Consider the following 17,843-nt stretch of genomic DNA (forward strand, 5'->3'; position numbering starts at 1 on the left):
CAGTGTAACAATACCTATTCAACTGTCAATCAACGGCTGCACTAATACAAGAGTTTTAAACTTTCCCGGATACATGTGGCTTGGAGGTCCACACCCCTAAAGCTCAGTTAATAAAGGTACTCCACTAAAATAATGGAGAATTCTGCTCTAAACATCACGTTTTGCTTAGATTAAATGCAAGTATGATAGAGTGGGGATTAGAGTTGGGAACCGAGAAGCAGTTCTTGTTCAGAACCATTTCCATTCTTTAAAAAAATACTGGAATCGGATGATCTTCATAACTTTTAGTTCCGTTAATGGTTCCCCTGTGTGAATTTTCTGCTGATGCGGCTGGAACGCCGTACTGAAATACTCTGACAGTGTTTCCAGCAGCACATTTCTGCAGCAGCACTGCCCTCTACTGGGTCAAATCGTAAAACACACAAACAAATGACTCTTATGAGCCAGCTCTGTTGAATCTACAGCGCGAAACAGACAGCGCTTCCAGTATGTTCTGATTCCCGAAACAACGATTTAGATGAGCCGGTTCTTTTGAATCTACAGCATGAAACATACAGTGCTTCCGGAACAATCCGATTCTCGGAAGGATGAACATATGAGCCGATTCTTTTGAATCTAAAGCGCGAAACATACAGCGCTTCCGGTCTAGTCCGGTATAGTATTAATATTACACTGATTTGCAAGTTATGAATGTCCAACTCGAAATTAAATAAGAACTGATGAAGTCTTACAAGCCTGAAGTACAACATTAGACAACAGAACACAGTCTTAACTGTTTCTGGAGCTGTTACTGTTATGTCATGTGACTTTAGACCTGTGAGGCTTTAATCAAGCAGTGCAGTTACTGACTGGTTGTTCATATGACAATGTTTAATTAAAGATTCACGAGTTTTGTAATACAAGGTATTTTAATGAATGAATGAAATATGCCATCACATTTCTTGATTGATAAGATACAGTCCAGATATAGCCTAGATAAGATCAATTATTGGATTGGATATACGTACCTAAAAAGTCAGAAAACACACCTTTTACAAGAATTGTTTTAAATTTATTTCTGATTTGTTATATCTGCTCTGTAGAGATCTTAAAGGATCTCATCATTTGGCAACCGACTGCAGAGGAGAGTAAATCCAATAAGAATTGCATTTCTCATTTTCAAATAATTCTTCCTCAAAAGTACTAAAAGAATTACGGGAATCGTTAAGAGTAATCAGAATCGTTAAATTCCTAATGATTCCCATGCCTAATGGGGATTCCGGAAGTAAAAATCCCATTTAATTTCTCCATAGGGGAATAGATTTTTTTTCCCTCCCCTTTTTCTCCCCAATTTGACATGCCCAATTCCCAATGCACTCTAAGTCCTTGTGGTGGCATAGTGACTTGCCTAAATTCAGGTGGCAGAGGATGAATTCAGTTGCCTCTGCATCTGAGACCATCAATCCACACATCTTATCACATGGCTTGTTGAGCGTGTTACCGTGGAAACATAGTGCATGTGGAGGCTTCATGCTATTCTATGTGGCATCCACACACAACTCACCACATGCACCACTGAGAGTGAACCACATTATAGCGACCACGAGGAGGTTACCCCATGTGACTCTACCCTCCCTAGCAACCGGGCCAATTTGGTTGCTAAGGAGATCTGGCTGGAGTCACTCAGCATGCCCTGGATTTGAACTTGCAACTCCAGGGGTGGTAGTCAGCATCTTTACTCGCTGAGCTACCCAGGCCCCCAGGGGAACAGATTTTTAATGATAACTTATAAGCCTTTAAATACAGACCTACAGGTAGCTCAGAGTTTGTAATTGATGGCTTCAATAAAAGCCATCAGTCTTTTATTTCTGGTGAATAACTACACTACCCATGATCCTGAAGGGAAACAATCCACAAATCAGTGAATCGTGGTGAACAAAGCACACCAAAAGAGCTCTGCAGCGACTGCCCACTCGCCCACATGACGCACTGTGAATGACATAAACGAGTTGGTTTCCCTACACTCTCAAACTACTTATATATTTGTATATATCTAAATATTTTGCAATAAACTTTAAATATATTGTTTATTTATAATCAACAACTTTAAATCAACAATTTTACATATCAATTCATTAACATATTCAATTACATTTTTAATTTGTTTACAACATTCAAAATGCTTCATAGTAATGTAGTTAATTCCCTCGTAAAAAAAGGTTAAGTACACATTTTTGTACCTTATACTTTTCAAAGTATATTACTTCATTAACCTCAAAGCTGGTTGGTTTGGTTCATGGCTAAGAACTCTTATGAAGAATTTTATGAAATCCCTATTGAAAGAATTCATGGAAAAAATACTTCTATAAAAAAGAGGGGACGGGCACTGTTGTGCTCTATTGTGAAAATAGCTTTATTAATGTCATGCTACTGAAAAACATAGTTAAGTTAGTAGTGTCGCTGCTTTTAGATAGCTTCTCCCATAGCACTGCTCGCCTTCTGCCTCACTGCCTCATCTCTTAACTCCTTGCCTCATCCCTGCCTTGCCTCCTGCCACATCTTTTGCCTCCCTCCTTTAGTCTGCTGTGTCTATAATCTGGGATGAGTGTAAGCAGTCGTGGAAATGGCAGATATTTATTGGGGGGACCCTAGCTGGGGAGTCAGGGGGCATTTAAAGATAAGGTTTGAGAAAACTGCAGGATGTTTTGAATGGCTACCTATCAGAAAACATTAAACACATGTAGAGGTGGATCCTGTTGTAGAGGATTTTCCCTTAAAAAATTTAACCAGTTGGAACAAACTAAACTTACTGTAAATTCGGCATCAACAGGTTGAAAGTTCTTCAGCTAAAATCGGTCTATGCTTACCGAAATTCCAACTACTGCCCCCAGTGGCTGAAGCAGGAAATGTTTTTGAACATAAAGGCACGTAGAGCTCCAGTTTCTGGGTGAAATTTCCACAGAGGGGTTTGACAAAAGAGAGTTGTAAAGGTAGTTGTGTTAAAGTGAGAGGAATGCATAATTTATTAACTCTATCCCTAAACCTAAACTCCAACCCTAAACCTAACCGTCAGTGGAGTAAAAATGTAATCATAGAGGGGAAATGGAACCTCCAAATGGTGTTCGTCATTGATTATGTAAACGCACTGATTTAAACACGCTACACAAACACAGGTTTGTGACGCTGCTGACCAACGTGCATTTAGATGCACCACAGGAGAAGGTAAACGCACTTGAGTTGATGCAAAAATGTCTGACGGATGATGGCACCTGTCAGGCAGAATGGGCTAGATGTCAGGGTACTCGAAAATTCGGTGGCAAGTTCTGGCAACATGTCGACTTCCAGTGTGCTGACGTTGGTTTGAATTGGAACTGCATCCCCCCTCTAAATTCACTCCCCAGACTCTGTCACCCCCCACAACTCCAGCCCTGATCGTAAGAGAAAACACCCAGCAGCTAAAGGGTTTACGTAACAGGCTGAAAATAACCTAGACCTAAACTCACCCCCCCCACTCTCTTCACTTCGGAGACACAGACACTAATGTGCTAGAAAAGGAGTTTCCCCAAACCCAGAGGTGCTTGTAGGACGACAAATAAAAATGACGTTTGTGTCACATGAGCTTGGAACAGGGAACCTGCTCAGTCACTGAGATCTGAAGACCCTTGCATCAACACAACCTGACAGACAGAACCCTTCTAGTCTGCAGAGACAGATAAAAAAAAATACAATCAGTTTTCCTGAATGTTGTCAAAGGGTATTACTGTCACACACTTATCCGTAATAGTTTCATTAACCATTGTATTAAAATGAGAACAGTTTTGCTGTAAGAAACATCTAGTACAATTTGTAGCAAAATGAGTAAGTAAACTGAACAATTTATCATAACACCAATATGTGCCTGTGTTATGCTGAGGAAAATGCTCCAATTCTAATAAAACACTAAACATTTGAGGAGTGGTGGTGTAGTGGACTAAAGCACAGAACTGGTAAGCAGAAAGTTGTTGGTTCAATCCCCACAGCCACCACCATTGTGTCCTTGAGCAAGGCACTTAACTCCAGGTTGCTCCAGGGAGATTGTCCCTGTAATAAGGGCACTGTAAGTCGCTTTGGATAAAAGCGTTTGCCAAATGCATAAATGTAAATGTAAACATTTCAAATGTCAACACAACTCATTTAGACCATAATCATGCATATTAAACAGATAAATACAGAGGTAATGACAGGTAGCACAACATGTTGACGGTTGAGGACACAAGGCCAGGAATGAACATCACAGTAGACACAAACAATGGACAAAGCATCTAAAAGCAGACTGAAAAAACAGCATTTCACACTTGAATTGCATTGAATAAAACTGTAATACTTAGAAAACACACAAGAGACACAGTTACTATTCACAGATGGACTGTATCTCAGAATACGACAGAAAAAGTATCTCAGAACGGTTGTCGGAGAGTTGTGTTCACTCATTTTACATACACAGTAGCTGACATCCAGACAGCCCTGCTGAAAAAACAACTTAAAGGGATAGTTTACCGAGAAATGAAAATTCTGTAATAATTTACTCACACTCATGCTGTTCCAAACCCGTATGACTATGTCCATGAAAATTGGAAGGAGATGAAAATTGAATGTAAGCTTCAGTCACTATTCTCTTACACTGTATGCCGAACACTTTTGTTACACAGAGAGTCATACAAGTTTAGTAAAACATGAGGGTGAGTAAATGATGAAAGAATTTTCAATTTTGAGTAAACTATCCTTTTAAGCTAGTTTAGAGGGGTTTCAGGAACTTTTAAGATGGCTAAACTGAGAGACCAGCTTATACTAAGCTATGACCATTTTAAAACAGTTAAGACCAGCAAACCAGCTAAGGCTGGTTTAAGCTGTTTTTTTTTTCAACAGGGACAACATCAAAGTCACATCACGCAACTCCAAACACAAACACTGAGGGGCCCCATCGGCCCCCAGACTCCAGAAAGAATCACATAGAGTACACATAGACATCAAGTCGGTCTTGGTGATAAAATGATGGGGAAATTTCAGGACGTAAGAGTGTGTGTTTGTGTGTAGATGTGTGTTTGCATTGGGGGGGGGGGCATATACTGACCCTCCGACTCCAAGGGTGGTGGCCAAAGTAGATCTGATCCGAACTCACAGGAGCGCCGCAGCGAGTTTCCGTTCTCCGCTACGCTGAGCATAGTTTTCCTCTTCAATGAGAGGTGAGCAATCGGCCCTGGATAGGGAAGGGAGGGGGGAGAACCAGAACCTTAGAGCCGACCACTTCCTCTCTGACCGCAGGCATGGATGGGCAGGAGGGACAGGGCTGATGAGCCGAGCATGGACTGTGCCATGTTCCCGACAGAGTAGCGAGCACTCTGACATCTTTCATGGAAAGGGTCGGGGGAGGGGGAAGGCGGGAATGATTGAGCGTTCCCACAGGAATACCCACACTGCCATGTTTCTCGCAAATACGGTATGGAACTCTCGAAATAAATATAATGGTACAACAGGACACAAATTGGGAGCAAAAACAACCTTGGATACAGTAATCAAAGTTCCTGGTCCAGACAAGCATTGTATATGTGTAAAGATGTGTATTTAAAGGGTTAGTTCACCAAAAAAAATTACAAGTCAGAAATTGAAGTCGTTATTTGCTAAAAATCTTCCCCTCTGTCATAAGTCTTAAATCTTTTTCAATTGAAATATGGTGCGTAAAGATGCACTGCAACAAATGCACCAATGAACCAAAGGAGTTTGACAGCAATGATGTCAAACTAGGTGACTTAACGTGTCATATTTGAATTGAATGCGAGCACGAATGTTATATGAGAACTATGGCAGAGGGGAAGATTTTCAGTGAATAACAACAAAAACCTTTGTCTTTTCCTCACACAGAGCTTTTGTATGGCTTTTGAAGACATGGAATATTGTGCATGTGAGTCAACTACTTTTATGGTACTTTTCTGGTGTTTTTTTGAGTCATTTTGAGTCCATTTCAATGAAAAGTAAAAATCCTTGCAGAGTTCCAAAATTCAGTATGCACTAACAATGTTCTAAGAGCTCCCAAAAACGACCAACTCTCTTGAGGTTGGTTGTCTGCTTTTAGATGGTACCATAACACTATCATGTGGGAGGTACAAAGAGGAAGTGAAGAGGAGAATCTAAGAAAGAATAAAAGAGTGGAAAGTGAGAAACACAAAAGTGCAGAGTGACTAGGAACCCAGAAAAGAAGGAAGGAAAGTACGACTACAGAAAGATGATACAGGAACAGGAAACAGAGTGATGAGAAGGAAAACCAAACCGTAAGGGGAAATAAAATTAGTCAAAGGTAAGAGAACAGTGTGAAAGAGATGAGTTCCTTTCTGCACACATTAAACTGCACCACAGGGCTCTCCTACATAACATCATAGCTCTATTAATACATTGGAGTTCATCATTCACCACAGTCTACAATTTTAAGCCCTTTGGATAAAAAAAGGCTGTGAGGTTTTTGAAAATGAGGAACCTTTCTACGGACTCTGAGTGGAGGAGGGGAAAGTGGTAGTCAAATGCTTCCTTTTTCCTGCTGCATTCCCTGTTTAGATTTAAAATCAGCTGGCTAAATAGATTTAACATCTGTGCAGCATAGGCTAGTCTGGACTACTTTAAACAGACAAAAGAGGGAGTGTGTTAGTGGCTCTGTGTTGAAGGTATTGTCACTTAAAGGCTCAAAAATATGAATCTTTTTTTTTTGCCAGCTCATTTAGGCCTATAGTTCAGATTTGTAACTGTCCCAATGCCCTGCTTATGTTTTCCTTGGTCCCACCACTTAATATAATACATCTAATTTTTAGCAAAACACTTTTAAATGTGTCACAAATTTTGTTTCTTTTAACATTAAGTTTAATTTCCAAAAAACAAGTTAAAATAATTTATTAGGTTTTTAAGCAATAATAATTAAATGTATCAAGGAAAATTAAAATGGACAGAACAAAAAAGTGGGGGGAAAATGGAAAACAAAAAGACTACATGGCACAAAAACACATGTATATGATCAATGAGACAACCATATTGTTGAGCCCTGCACCTATCAGAGGTTAAAAACAAATATTAATGATTACTTACTGAATTAACATTTAGACCTTTTGGCAGACTAGCAATTAGCACTGAATAATGTTAATGACGGTGGTACAACGACAGCACATAAATCCGGTAAGGAGAAAAAGAAGGTGCGGACGGTACACATTGGCGAGGGAGGCGGGGTTTAGAAGCATGGCAGGAAGTGTGGGGGTGATTGTCTGAGGGAGCGAGGAGGTGGAGGTGGGGCTTGCTGAGTGGATGTTACCTGATTTGCCAACATGTGTCTGAGCCAGGACGTCGGCCAGGCGTCCCGCGGCTCCGCTGCCCCCACTCTGCGTCGAAGATGAGGAGGAGGAGGTGGTGGAACCCTGGTGGATGGCCCGGCTGATCCAGTGCTCCATGCTGACACTGCCCTGGCTGGAGGTGGGGGTACCCTCACCCTGGCCGCCCTCCTCCTCCGAGCCGGACGAGGTGTCTGTCAGGGGGGGCAGAGAGGACAGGGGGGAGAGGCCTAGTGAGAGTCACTTAGACCCACTCAACATTCAGCCAAGAAGGTGGAAAGTGCGATTAAAGTCAACATGAAATGGCATTTGGAACCTCTATTACATTTTAATTTACATCGTAACAGATTTCTGAATATTAAATAGGGGTGGAAAATAAAATGTTTCCAGAATTGTGATATTTTACCTCAAGATACTGTATCAATAGAATCAACATTTTTGGTAAAATTTTTCACATTAAAGGGATAGTTCACCCAAAAATGAAAATTCTCTCATCATTTACTTACCCTCATGCCACTTCTGAAGATATGGATTAAACCACTGGAGTCTTATGGATTACTTTTATGCTTCCATTATGTGCTTTTTGGACCTTCAAAGTTCTGGTCACCATTCACTTGCATTGTATGGACCTACAGAGCTGAGAAATTGTTCTAAAAATCTTTGTTTGTATTCAGCAGAAGAAAGAAAGTCATACACAACTGGGATGGCATGAGGATGAGTAAATGATGAGAGAATTTTCATTTTTGGGTGAACTATCCGTTTAATATTTAGGGAATAGGGAGATAATTTTTGAGAACACCTTTACATACCCCCATGTTAACAATTATTTTTCAAATATATCGCTAATTGTGATTGTAAATACATACATAATCAATGCCAAAACAGCTATTTGGCTATTGGTCAACATTATTTTTACAGCCTTACGTCAATGGAAAGTCGTTTCAGAGGTAGAGCACGTTATTAAATTTTGCCTAAATATTATAAAGACGTGCACAGATAAATCGTTCACAATAAGACCAGGAATTAGTATTAAGAAAGTAAACAGGATCACTTCTGATTTCATGTTGACTTTAAATTAAGCAATGATTAAGAATCAGGTGTGAAGCTCACCTGGGGGGGTGTAGGCATCCATTGAGGTCTGTACCACAAGAGATCTGCGTTTGGATGGCATGGGAACAGCCATCTTCCTCTCCTTGTTTTTGGCTAGTGCTGCCTGAACTGCTTCTGTGTGGACATCTAAAGAGAAAAAAACATAAAAACAGAGTGAGCAAAAATTCAAGCCTCAAATTGTATTATTAAGGAAAATGAGAATTATGTCATCATAGTCATTTTCATGGTGTTCCAAACCCATATGTTGTTATTTTACCCATGGAACACAAAACGTTTGAAGAATCTTTATGCAGCTCTTGCCATACAATGACATGGTGTTCATGCTGATCACGACTGTCGAGCTCCAAAAAAGATAAAAAAACATGACAAAATCGCTGTTCGCACAATGTTCCTCTTCTGAAGTCATACGATACGCTTTATTTGAGGAACAGACCAAAATATAATTCGTTATGCAGGCGAGCATCAGCTGATGTGCAGATTATCAGTGAATAACAACTTAAATTTCAGTATTTTCCTTCGCAAAAAGCTAGCGTATGGATTCAGAAGACTCGGGTTATAGCAAACGAGTCATATGGAGTACTTGTACGGTGCTTTTGGTCCTTTTTTGGTAATTAACTGTCGCTGTATGGCAATATTTACTTAAAGATTCTTCAAATATCTCTCCTTTTATGTTTATGGAAAAAAAGATAACAGCATACTGGTTTGGAACAACATGAGGGAGATTAAATAATGATATAATCTTCATTTTTGGGTGACTTGTCCTTTTAAGTGGCTGTTGACCCCCATGCTGTTGTTTACAGTGACGTGGATGAGATGAGTGTCAGTGGCTGAAACGGTCATGAGTGTGTGACGAGAGCCAAGCCACCACCTCCAGTCCTTCTGTGATCTTGCATTACTAACTCCTTCCAGTGTGTGTATGTGTATGTGTGTGTGTGTGGGGTGGCAGGTTTATGTGGTTTACGAGGACATTTTTTTTTAGGTTACAAACTGGTAATTACAAGGGTATTATGCTATAAATGTGGTTTATGAGGACATTTCTAGTGTCCCCATAATTGAAATTGCTTAAGAAAACATACTAAATTATGTTTTTTTAAAATGTAAAAATGCAGAAAGTTTTTTGTGAGGGTTAGGTTTAGGGGTAGGGTTAGGGTTAGGGGACAGAATCTATAGTTCTTACAGTATAAAAATCATTATGTCTATGGAGAGTCCTCGTAATGATAGCTGCACCATGTGTGTATGTATGTGTATGATGACACCATGGTTGACTGTAGCTTGTACCCACGGCTGCTTTCCTCACATTGGCAGAGTCACAGCCTCTAATAATCCAAGCTGTTATTTGGACTCTCTAATGAGATCCAGAACACCATATTCATCAACACACTTATGCACTAATGGTCACTGTAGCGGCAACACTCAACCAAAATGGCTAGAAGTGATGCATGGCTAGAACTGATCCTGACAGGACGTGATGCACTGATGCTATTTTTCACCTTCGATAGTCTTCACAGAATCTGTCAGCACAATACTTGATTCTGAACTATTTTAAAGACAACATGAAACAGAACATGCAACACATTTAAAGGTAAAGTGTATTTTTTTTTGCACTACTAGCATCAGTGAAACAGAATTTAAAAATTATTGTTGTTTTAAACATGTTTACAGAACAATTTGCCGTCTTCCATTGGTTGGAAAAACAGATAGTTCCACCCCAATCTCACATTATTGAGTCAATGTTGCTGTGTTGGGATAATTGGGATGTCTCTGCATATTAAGCTGGGATCAACATTTTAAAAAACGCTATGGCAGCTGTTATGGCTGTATGCTAGGCTAATCATATTATTGGTTAATATTATTTGTTCCCACCTAATCGGTAAGAAAGTAAATAAGAAACGGTCAAATTTGATTTTGTATGTGCTTTTTTACATTACTTTTAGCTATCAAATGTGCAACCAAATGTGAATTTATGGTTGGGAAAAGTACAAGAAATCTACCATTAAAGAGACAGATATAATTTCAATACGCCAGTGATATACCACTAGCTCCAAACAGATAAATCTCTCACAAAAAGTGATCATATCGATATTTGTATATTTGACCAGAAATAGGAGGACAGTGATATAGTTAGAGCTAAAGAATCCATAATTTCACACATAAACAGTCACATGCTGTTTCACGTGACTTAGATACAGGACATTTTAAAACTGAAGAACGTAATTTATTTGATTATTTTAAAAAATGCTTTCCCCTACACCAGCTTAATGTGCAAAGACAACTATAAGTAAGTTATTGTAGGCTGAATTGCCTGAAAAGTGTAAACACTTTGGCGCTATTAAAACATTGTTCTGTTTGATTGAGCTGTCTGATAAGCCCGAAACAGCAACAATGGCTCAGCCAACGGCATGCTTTCTGAATGAGACTATATTTGACCGACCAATGGCAGACGGTGCTTGGGAAACTTGTTTGAAAACCGTCATTTTGCAATTCCATTTGGTGACATAAGTGGTGCAAGAATTACACACTCCACGTTTAAGGTAAACAGACTGAGATTTGATATTAGGAGTCCAGACACTCTAAAGTGGTGGTACATTTAACATAATTACCCCCAACCCCCCTGCAAAGAAAACTTGTTGGCTAAGCGTTTGTCTCTGTTGTAGAATTGCTGAAAGTCCAGGCAGCATTATTTTCCATCATTCTAATGTAAGAATTATGAGGGATCACTGTCTGATGCAGCTGGAATAATCTCAAACCCCCCACTGTGCACTGCCGCTGACTCACCTGATCGGTAACGTTCGTCACGGGTGCCAGAGGAGCGTCTGCGGTGGTATCGTGAAGCGGAGGAAGGCGCCATGGGAGGCCGGCGCTCGTGTGCCATACAGGCCTCGAGTCCTGAAGGACACAGAGAGAGCAACAGAGGGACAATTACCAGGGTTCATACAGATGCTTCAAAGTTTAATTCAAGGACTTTCAAGGACTTTTCAAACATTTTTATTTGTTTTCAAGGACTATGCTCAAGATGTCATTAAAACAAATTATTTTTGTTAATTTTAAATAAAAATATTTTAATATTTTAATATTTTAATTTATTTTTATAAAACACCACGTATTACAAGTACAAAATATCTCAGTGTGCATCTTTAACTACATATTCTCACAGTAACAATTCTTGGTTCATTCATGACGAAATTGATATGCAATTGTAGTGTGCTCCCTTAAAACGCACTTCGCTTTCCAACAAAAGTGAACAACTGGGTCCGTAAACAGTAGTCCATATGACTCATGTGCTGTGTTCCATATTTTGTAAAGTCACACTACAAATTTATGTGAGGAACTGACCCAAATTGTAAATGGGTCATTCTCAAAAATGTTTGACTTTCCAACTTACAAAATATTGAAATTTTCCATTTAGTTCAGTTTTTTCCTCATACATTTCTGCCTGTGACTTTCTCTGTCAATTACAGACAACAGGCAATGAGAAACACTGCAACCTATTTCAGTATGTTTTAATCAGTGGTTCCCACTTACAATTTCTCCATTCAACTTTCTCCCTTGTCTCACTGTAAGTGTACTGTAGCCTTTCTTTCTGGCATGTTGTCATCCTCTTTAATTTTCATCCCCGTTTTATCTGTCAACCCACTTCAGATGTAAAAGTTTTGTGGTTGGCTGTCTTTAGTGTTGCAGTAATTGAGAGTAGGGATGCACGATATATCGGTAATCCTATCAGTATCAATAAATAAAAGTGTTTTTATTATTATTATTATTATTGTATTGGTCTGAATTGGCCAATACTGGAAAAAGATAATATCTGGGCTTATTTTTTCTACTTTAAACAATGTGGTGTTTTTCTAAGTCAAGTTGCAAAAGTGGTAAGCATTTATCCATCTTTCCTACTGTACATTATATTTTGATTTCGTATTTCACTTACAGAAGTGTAAGATAAAATAAATAAATAAATCAAATAAAGCCAAAATAAAAAACACCATACAAACAAAAACAAAGAAAAAAAAACAAACATAACAAAAAAACGGAACAAACTAAAAAGAAACAAAACAACATATAAAACAAAAAAAAATTAAACAAGAAGCAAAACAACTTATAAAAAAAAAAAAAAAAAAAAGAACACAAAAAAGAAAATAACATTTAAAAAAAATTTTTTGAATAAAACAAAAACAAAACAAGATACAAAACAAAAGGAAAATAAAACATGGAACAAAATTAAACAAAACAACATATAAAAACAAAACTAAACGAAAAAAAAAATAACAATAAAAAATTAACAATACACCAAAAAAGAAAAACAAATGAATAAAATAAAACAACATTCGAAAAAAAAACTAAATGAAACGAAACAAAACAAATAACTGTATAGACATGCCATATCTGCAAATACACTATATTGCCAAAAGTATTCGCTCTCCCATCCAAATAATTGAATTCAGGTGTTTCAATCACTTCCATGGCCACAGGTGTATAAAATGAAGCACCTAGGCATGCAGACTGCTTCTACAAACATTTGTGAAAGAATGGGCCGCTCTCAGGAGCTCAGTGAATTCCAGCGTGGTACTGTGATAGGATGCCACCTGTGCAACAAGTCCAGTCGTGAAATTTCCTCGCTACTAAATATTCCACAGTCAACTGTCAGTGGTATTATAACAAAGTGGAAGCGATTGGGAATGACAGCAACTCAGCCACGAAGTCGTAGGCCACGTAAAATGACAGAGCGGGGTCAGCGGATGCTGAGGCGCATAATGCGCAGAGGTCGCCAACTTTCTGCAGAGTCAATCGCTACAGACCTCCAAAGTTCATGTGGCCTTCAGATTAGCTCAAGAACAGTGCGTAGAGAGCTTCATGGAATGGGTTTCCATGGCCGAGCAGCTGCATCCAAACCATACATCACCAAGTGCAATGCAAAGCGTCGGATGCAGTGGTGTAAAGCACGCCGCCACTGGACTCTAGAGCAGTGGAGACGCGTTCTCTGGAGTGACGAATCACGCTTCTCCATCTGGCTATCTGATGGACGAGTCTGGGTTTGGCGGTTGCCAGGAGAACGGTACTTATCTGACTGCATTGTGCCGACTGTGAAGTTTGGTGGAGGGGGGATTATGGTGTGGGGTTGTTTTTCAGGAGCTGGGCTTGGCCCCTTAGTTCCAGTGAAAGGAACTCTGAATGCTTCAGCATACCAAGAGATTTTGGACAATTCCATGCTCCCAACTTTGTGGGAACAGTTTGGGGATGGCCCCTTCCTGTTCCAACATGACTGCGCACCGGTGCACAAATCAAGGTCCATAAAGACATGGATGAGCGAGTTTGGTGTGGAAGAACTTGACTGGCCTGCACAGAGTCCTGACCTCAACCCGATAGAGCACCTTTGGGATGAATTAGAGCGAAGACTGCGAGCCAGGCCTTCTCGTCCAACATCAGTGTCTGACCTCACAAATGCACTTCTGGAAGAATGGTCAAAAATTCCCATAAACACACTCCTAAACCTTGTGGAAAGCCTTCCCAGAATAGTTGAAGCTGTTATAGCTGCAAAGGGTGGGCTGACGTCATATTAAACCCTATGGATTAAGAATGGGATGTCACTTAAGTTCATATGCGTCTAAAGGCAGGTGAGCGAATACTTTTGGCAATATAGTGTATATTGTTCAACATACCGTATGATATTAGCAAATATATCTGTCACAAAGCCATAACATAAAAAATACATACTGGCTATCGATATCTGCCCAAATTTCTTTGTCAATGCATCCCTAATTGAGAGTAGATAAAATATTTACTTCCAAGCATATAAAGCAACTGATTCGATAAGACTCACATCTGATGAGCAATCTCTGTTCTGTTGCTCTGTTCTGACTCAAGTACAATGAACTCACAGTCTCCCTCCTACTACAAACTCTATAGTCCAGGGTAATAGTCACCAATCAATTTTGATTGGGTTAACATCTAAGCAGGCCTGTCGTTCAGTCGAAGGTAGTGGCGGAGACAATCTCTTCTCTGTGCTGGTAACATGATGCACTTAAAAACGTGGAGATGGCTTGCATTAATGCAGGGCATTCATCCCAATTCCACATGTGTTTGTTTAATTTAATAAAAATTTTAGATTTAATTTATGATAATTAGTATATATTTAAACCTTTACAACCCACCTTCATTAAACATAAAAATTCTACTAGACAACAATAACACTACATGGCCCTTTAATGTCATTAAACATATTTAAATGATATCAATTTATACATTAAAGAATAGCTCTGTCATAATTCACCCACCCTCATCTTGTTCCAAACCTGACATTTTATCTTCAGTGGAACACAAAAGGAGATGTTAGGTATAATGTTAGTGTTGGGCCTCATGTATTCAGATAGAAGACAACGGCAGGCCTAACACAGTCGTAAAAACCTAACTCAAGCCCCCACCTTCCAAGTCGTAAATTATACTGATAAAAATCGCGCCAAAATCAAACAAAGGGAGGCCAAAACAGACTACAAATCCCATGAAGCCTTGCTCACTAAAGGGTCGAACTCTCAACTCCTATAGGATGAGGCACACAACAGAACGCACCTCAAACCATGACATCATCAGGAGTTCAAATACCTCTGAAATGCTTTCGGGATTTGCTTCCAGCATCTTTGTTTGCAGCGTGTGGACGCAGCTCTTCGCTGCTCTCAGGTGCAACCTTGTGGCACAAGGAAGTAACGTCCGATTTGAAACTATGGCCATACAATCTCCATCTCACTGGACGAGTTGAGATTACTCTGTGTTCAACCGAACACTCTAACGGATCCGAAGGAGACCGCCGTGCAATCTGTATCTTCATCCGTTTGCCTACAGAAGTGAAGAGATTAAAGATCTCTCTTCCATCTTCAATCAAGTCGACATTTCTGAGTTCTCCGCCAGCCCGCCGAGAATCAACAGCCGTACCGCCCGCCAACAATCAACAACCGTACCGCCCGCCGACAGAGCGAGGAAACGGCCTCCCGTCATCACCCGAGCCTCAAGGAACCGGGTCAGAGTTAAAGGACGGAGGAAAACACATTCTACCTGTGCCCTCCTGCGATTCAAGTAAGAGGTTTACGTCTGGGCAGAGATAGAATATTATAGTGTGTTATTCTTGTGTTTCAAGGTTTTTGCTTGTACAGTTTACGGACCGCCATGTCCACTCATTATTAATACTCAGGGTATTAATTATCACGATTTTGTTTTGCTGTATTGTGGTCCAACCAAATTGGACTGTTGTGCAATTTCACCATCGCGGGTGAGACAGGTAAACTGAGTTCATCCATTAAATAGTCAAAGTACGCGGGACTGTTTACGAGCCGTCCACCGCATCTCTGAGCGATGAACTAACAGCTGCTTTCTCTCCCACGATCGCGAAATCGGCTTTAGGGCTGTCACTTCTCTCTCTCTCTCGTACTAACCCACACACACACACACACACACACACACACACACACACACACACACACGCAGGCACGCGACTCCTCACAAACATTCTGGCACACATTTTGGCTCGTAGATAGCTTAAATGCTAAAGCCCAGCTTTGTCCCTAAGCTATCGTACAAGCGGATACACGCGGTAACTGGTAGACGCCAGTCGCCATTGACTGGTTTCTCTCTGCCCCCATTCGCGGTCATATTCCCTGGCCGGAAGTCTCGCGTGACATACTCTCCACGAGAGTCACGTCCGCCATTTTGTGCACGTCCCTCCTTACACACACACACACACACACACACACACACACACACACACCGTCACACACACACCTTATGTGTTATAGGATTATTTTTATTTCCATATCTAATCATATCACTGTTTAGTTTGTAGTTGTAAGTCAGAAGTTTATTGACTGCATTGTATTAATTATTAATTGATATTACTGCATAAATAAACTTTGTTATATTACAAAGAGAAGTGTTTTGGTTTGTTTTGCATACGCCTGTGTCATGCTGACGGGATGTCAGTGCTCGGATTCAAACCTTCATTCATTGTTTTTTCCCCCCGAAAATCGATATTCTTCGGATGTCGATTTTCCTAAGAAAACAATCTAATATTGAGACTGTTTTACTATTTGGTTATTAGTCCCTGATTCCAGGGTGGTGCCCCGTCAATGTTAATCCTTATTAATATTCTATTGATTTTTGATAATTGATAATTATCTTTGATGATTGTTGAATTTGAATGATCAATAAGCTAGTGTTAATTTTAATTAATATTTCATCGATGTTAACAATTAATGATTATCTTTGATAATTGTTGATTTAAAGGATTAAAAAAAGCTAACATTGATTTTCATCGATGTTCTATTGATTTTAATAATTAATAATTATCTTTGATAATTATTAATTATTGCTAATAACCAAACTTGCTCCTAAACGTAGCACACTACATTTACTGGAGCCCCATATGAGGTTTTAATGAGTTAGATTAAATTCATTAATTTAAATATTAATTAATAACTAAAGAAATAATTATTAATTATTTCTGATAGTAACACTGATCTAAACAACCAGTAAAGCCCTACATTAGCCTCAGTAAACATTCACTTCAATTGCATTCTTTTTCCACACAATGAAACTAAATGGTTACTAAGGCTAAGATTCTCCCTATCATCTCCTTCCAGGTGAGACAGAATTTTAATTTTTGGGTAAACTGAAACTAGAAAACACTGAAAAAACAAAATCTAATAGTCACTGATTGATCGTTAAAAAATATGTTCATTCCATGACGGGACTGTTTAATAACATTGGTTCCTTTCATAATCTCATGTGTCTCGTGAGTCGTCTGGCGCATGCCGCTCTTCACACCACAGTATATGGTACACGCTTTGTGCCTGAGCATGATGTCATAAATTTTTTCGCCGGAAGCCAGACTGGAAACTTGCAGGCTGCCTGTTGCTATAGCAATAAAAGCTGCGCTCATCAACAATTCAGCCAGACACGCTGAGCCCAAATCAGAAACCTTTAAAAGTTACATCAATTCTTGCAAAACTATAAAATCAGAGATAACCTTGTCAGACACTGCAATAGAGCAGGAATCTTCTTACATGAAACAAAAAAAGATTCTTAAAACCTTCTTGGATACCGAAGATAAAACGAGCAATTACTTGGTCGAGCTCTTTATTTTAATGATGGCAGCGTGCTTTTAAAGTTCAGACTAATGCTATCTCAACCTGAAGCTGGGGACGCTTAATGTGCAGAGACTCTCTGCGTTTTATTGACAGTTCAAATGCAAAGGATTCACCTTAAGTGCATTTAAACAGGTAAACACCTTGATCAACTGAGGAGCCACTAGGGATGCTCAAAAATACATATTTTCAAAATTGACTAGTCAGTCTTAAGGAGTCCCTGACTAATTAGGCTGGTTTGGGGTTCATCTGACCCTGGTCAATAAAGAGGTACAAAAGCTTTTTTACT

General features: G+C 39.5%; 1 protein-coding gene across 11 annotated transcripts in view; it reads right to left on the bottom strand.

Annotated features, from left to right (window-relative positions):
• Nucleotides 1-17,843, bottom strand: part of LOC127431602 (disco-interacting protein 2 homolog C-like) — a 150,708-nt gene that overhangs the window by 57,379 nt on the left and 75,486 nt on the right. For 5 of the 11 annotated variants that reach the window (XM_051682087.1, XM_051682086.1, XM_051682085.1 and 2 more), the window contains exons 3-5: nt 11,208-11,318; nt 8,433-8,558; nt 7,307-7,516 (exon numbers count right to left, since the gene is read on the bottom strand). In XM_051682087.1, coding sequence (XP_051538047.1) covers nt 7,307-7,516; nt 8,433-8,558; nt 11,208-11,318 — 447 coding nt within the window. Of the gene's footprint in view, nt 1-5,089; nt 5,216-7,306; nt 7,553-8,432; nt 8,559-11,207; nt 11,319-17,843 lie in introns of all 11 variants that reach the window. The other 6 variants (XM_051682082.1, XM_051682078.1, XM_051682080.1 and 3 more) reach the window with 2 other exon arrangements.

This window comes from Myxocyprinus asiaticus, chromosome 41, assembly GCF_019703515.2.
Source record: "Myxocyprinus asiaticus isolate MX2 ecotype Aquarium Trade chromosome 41, UBuf_Myxa_2, whole genome shotgun sequence".
In the NCBI taxonomy this organism is placed as follows: Eukaryota; Metazoa; Chordata; class Actinopteri; order Cypriniformes; family Catostomidae; genus Myxocyprinus; species Myxocyprinus asiaticus.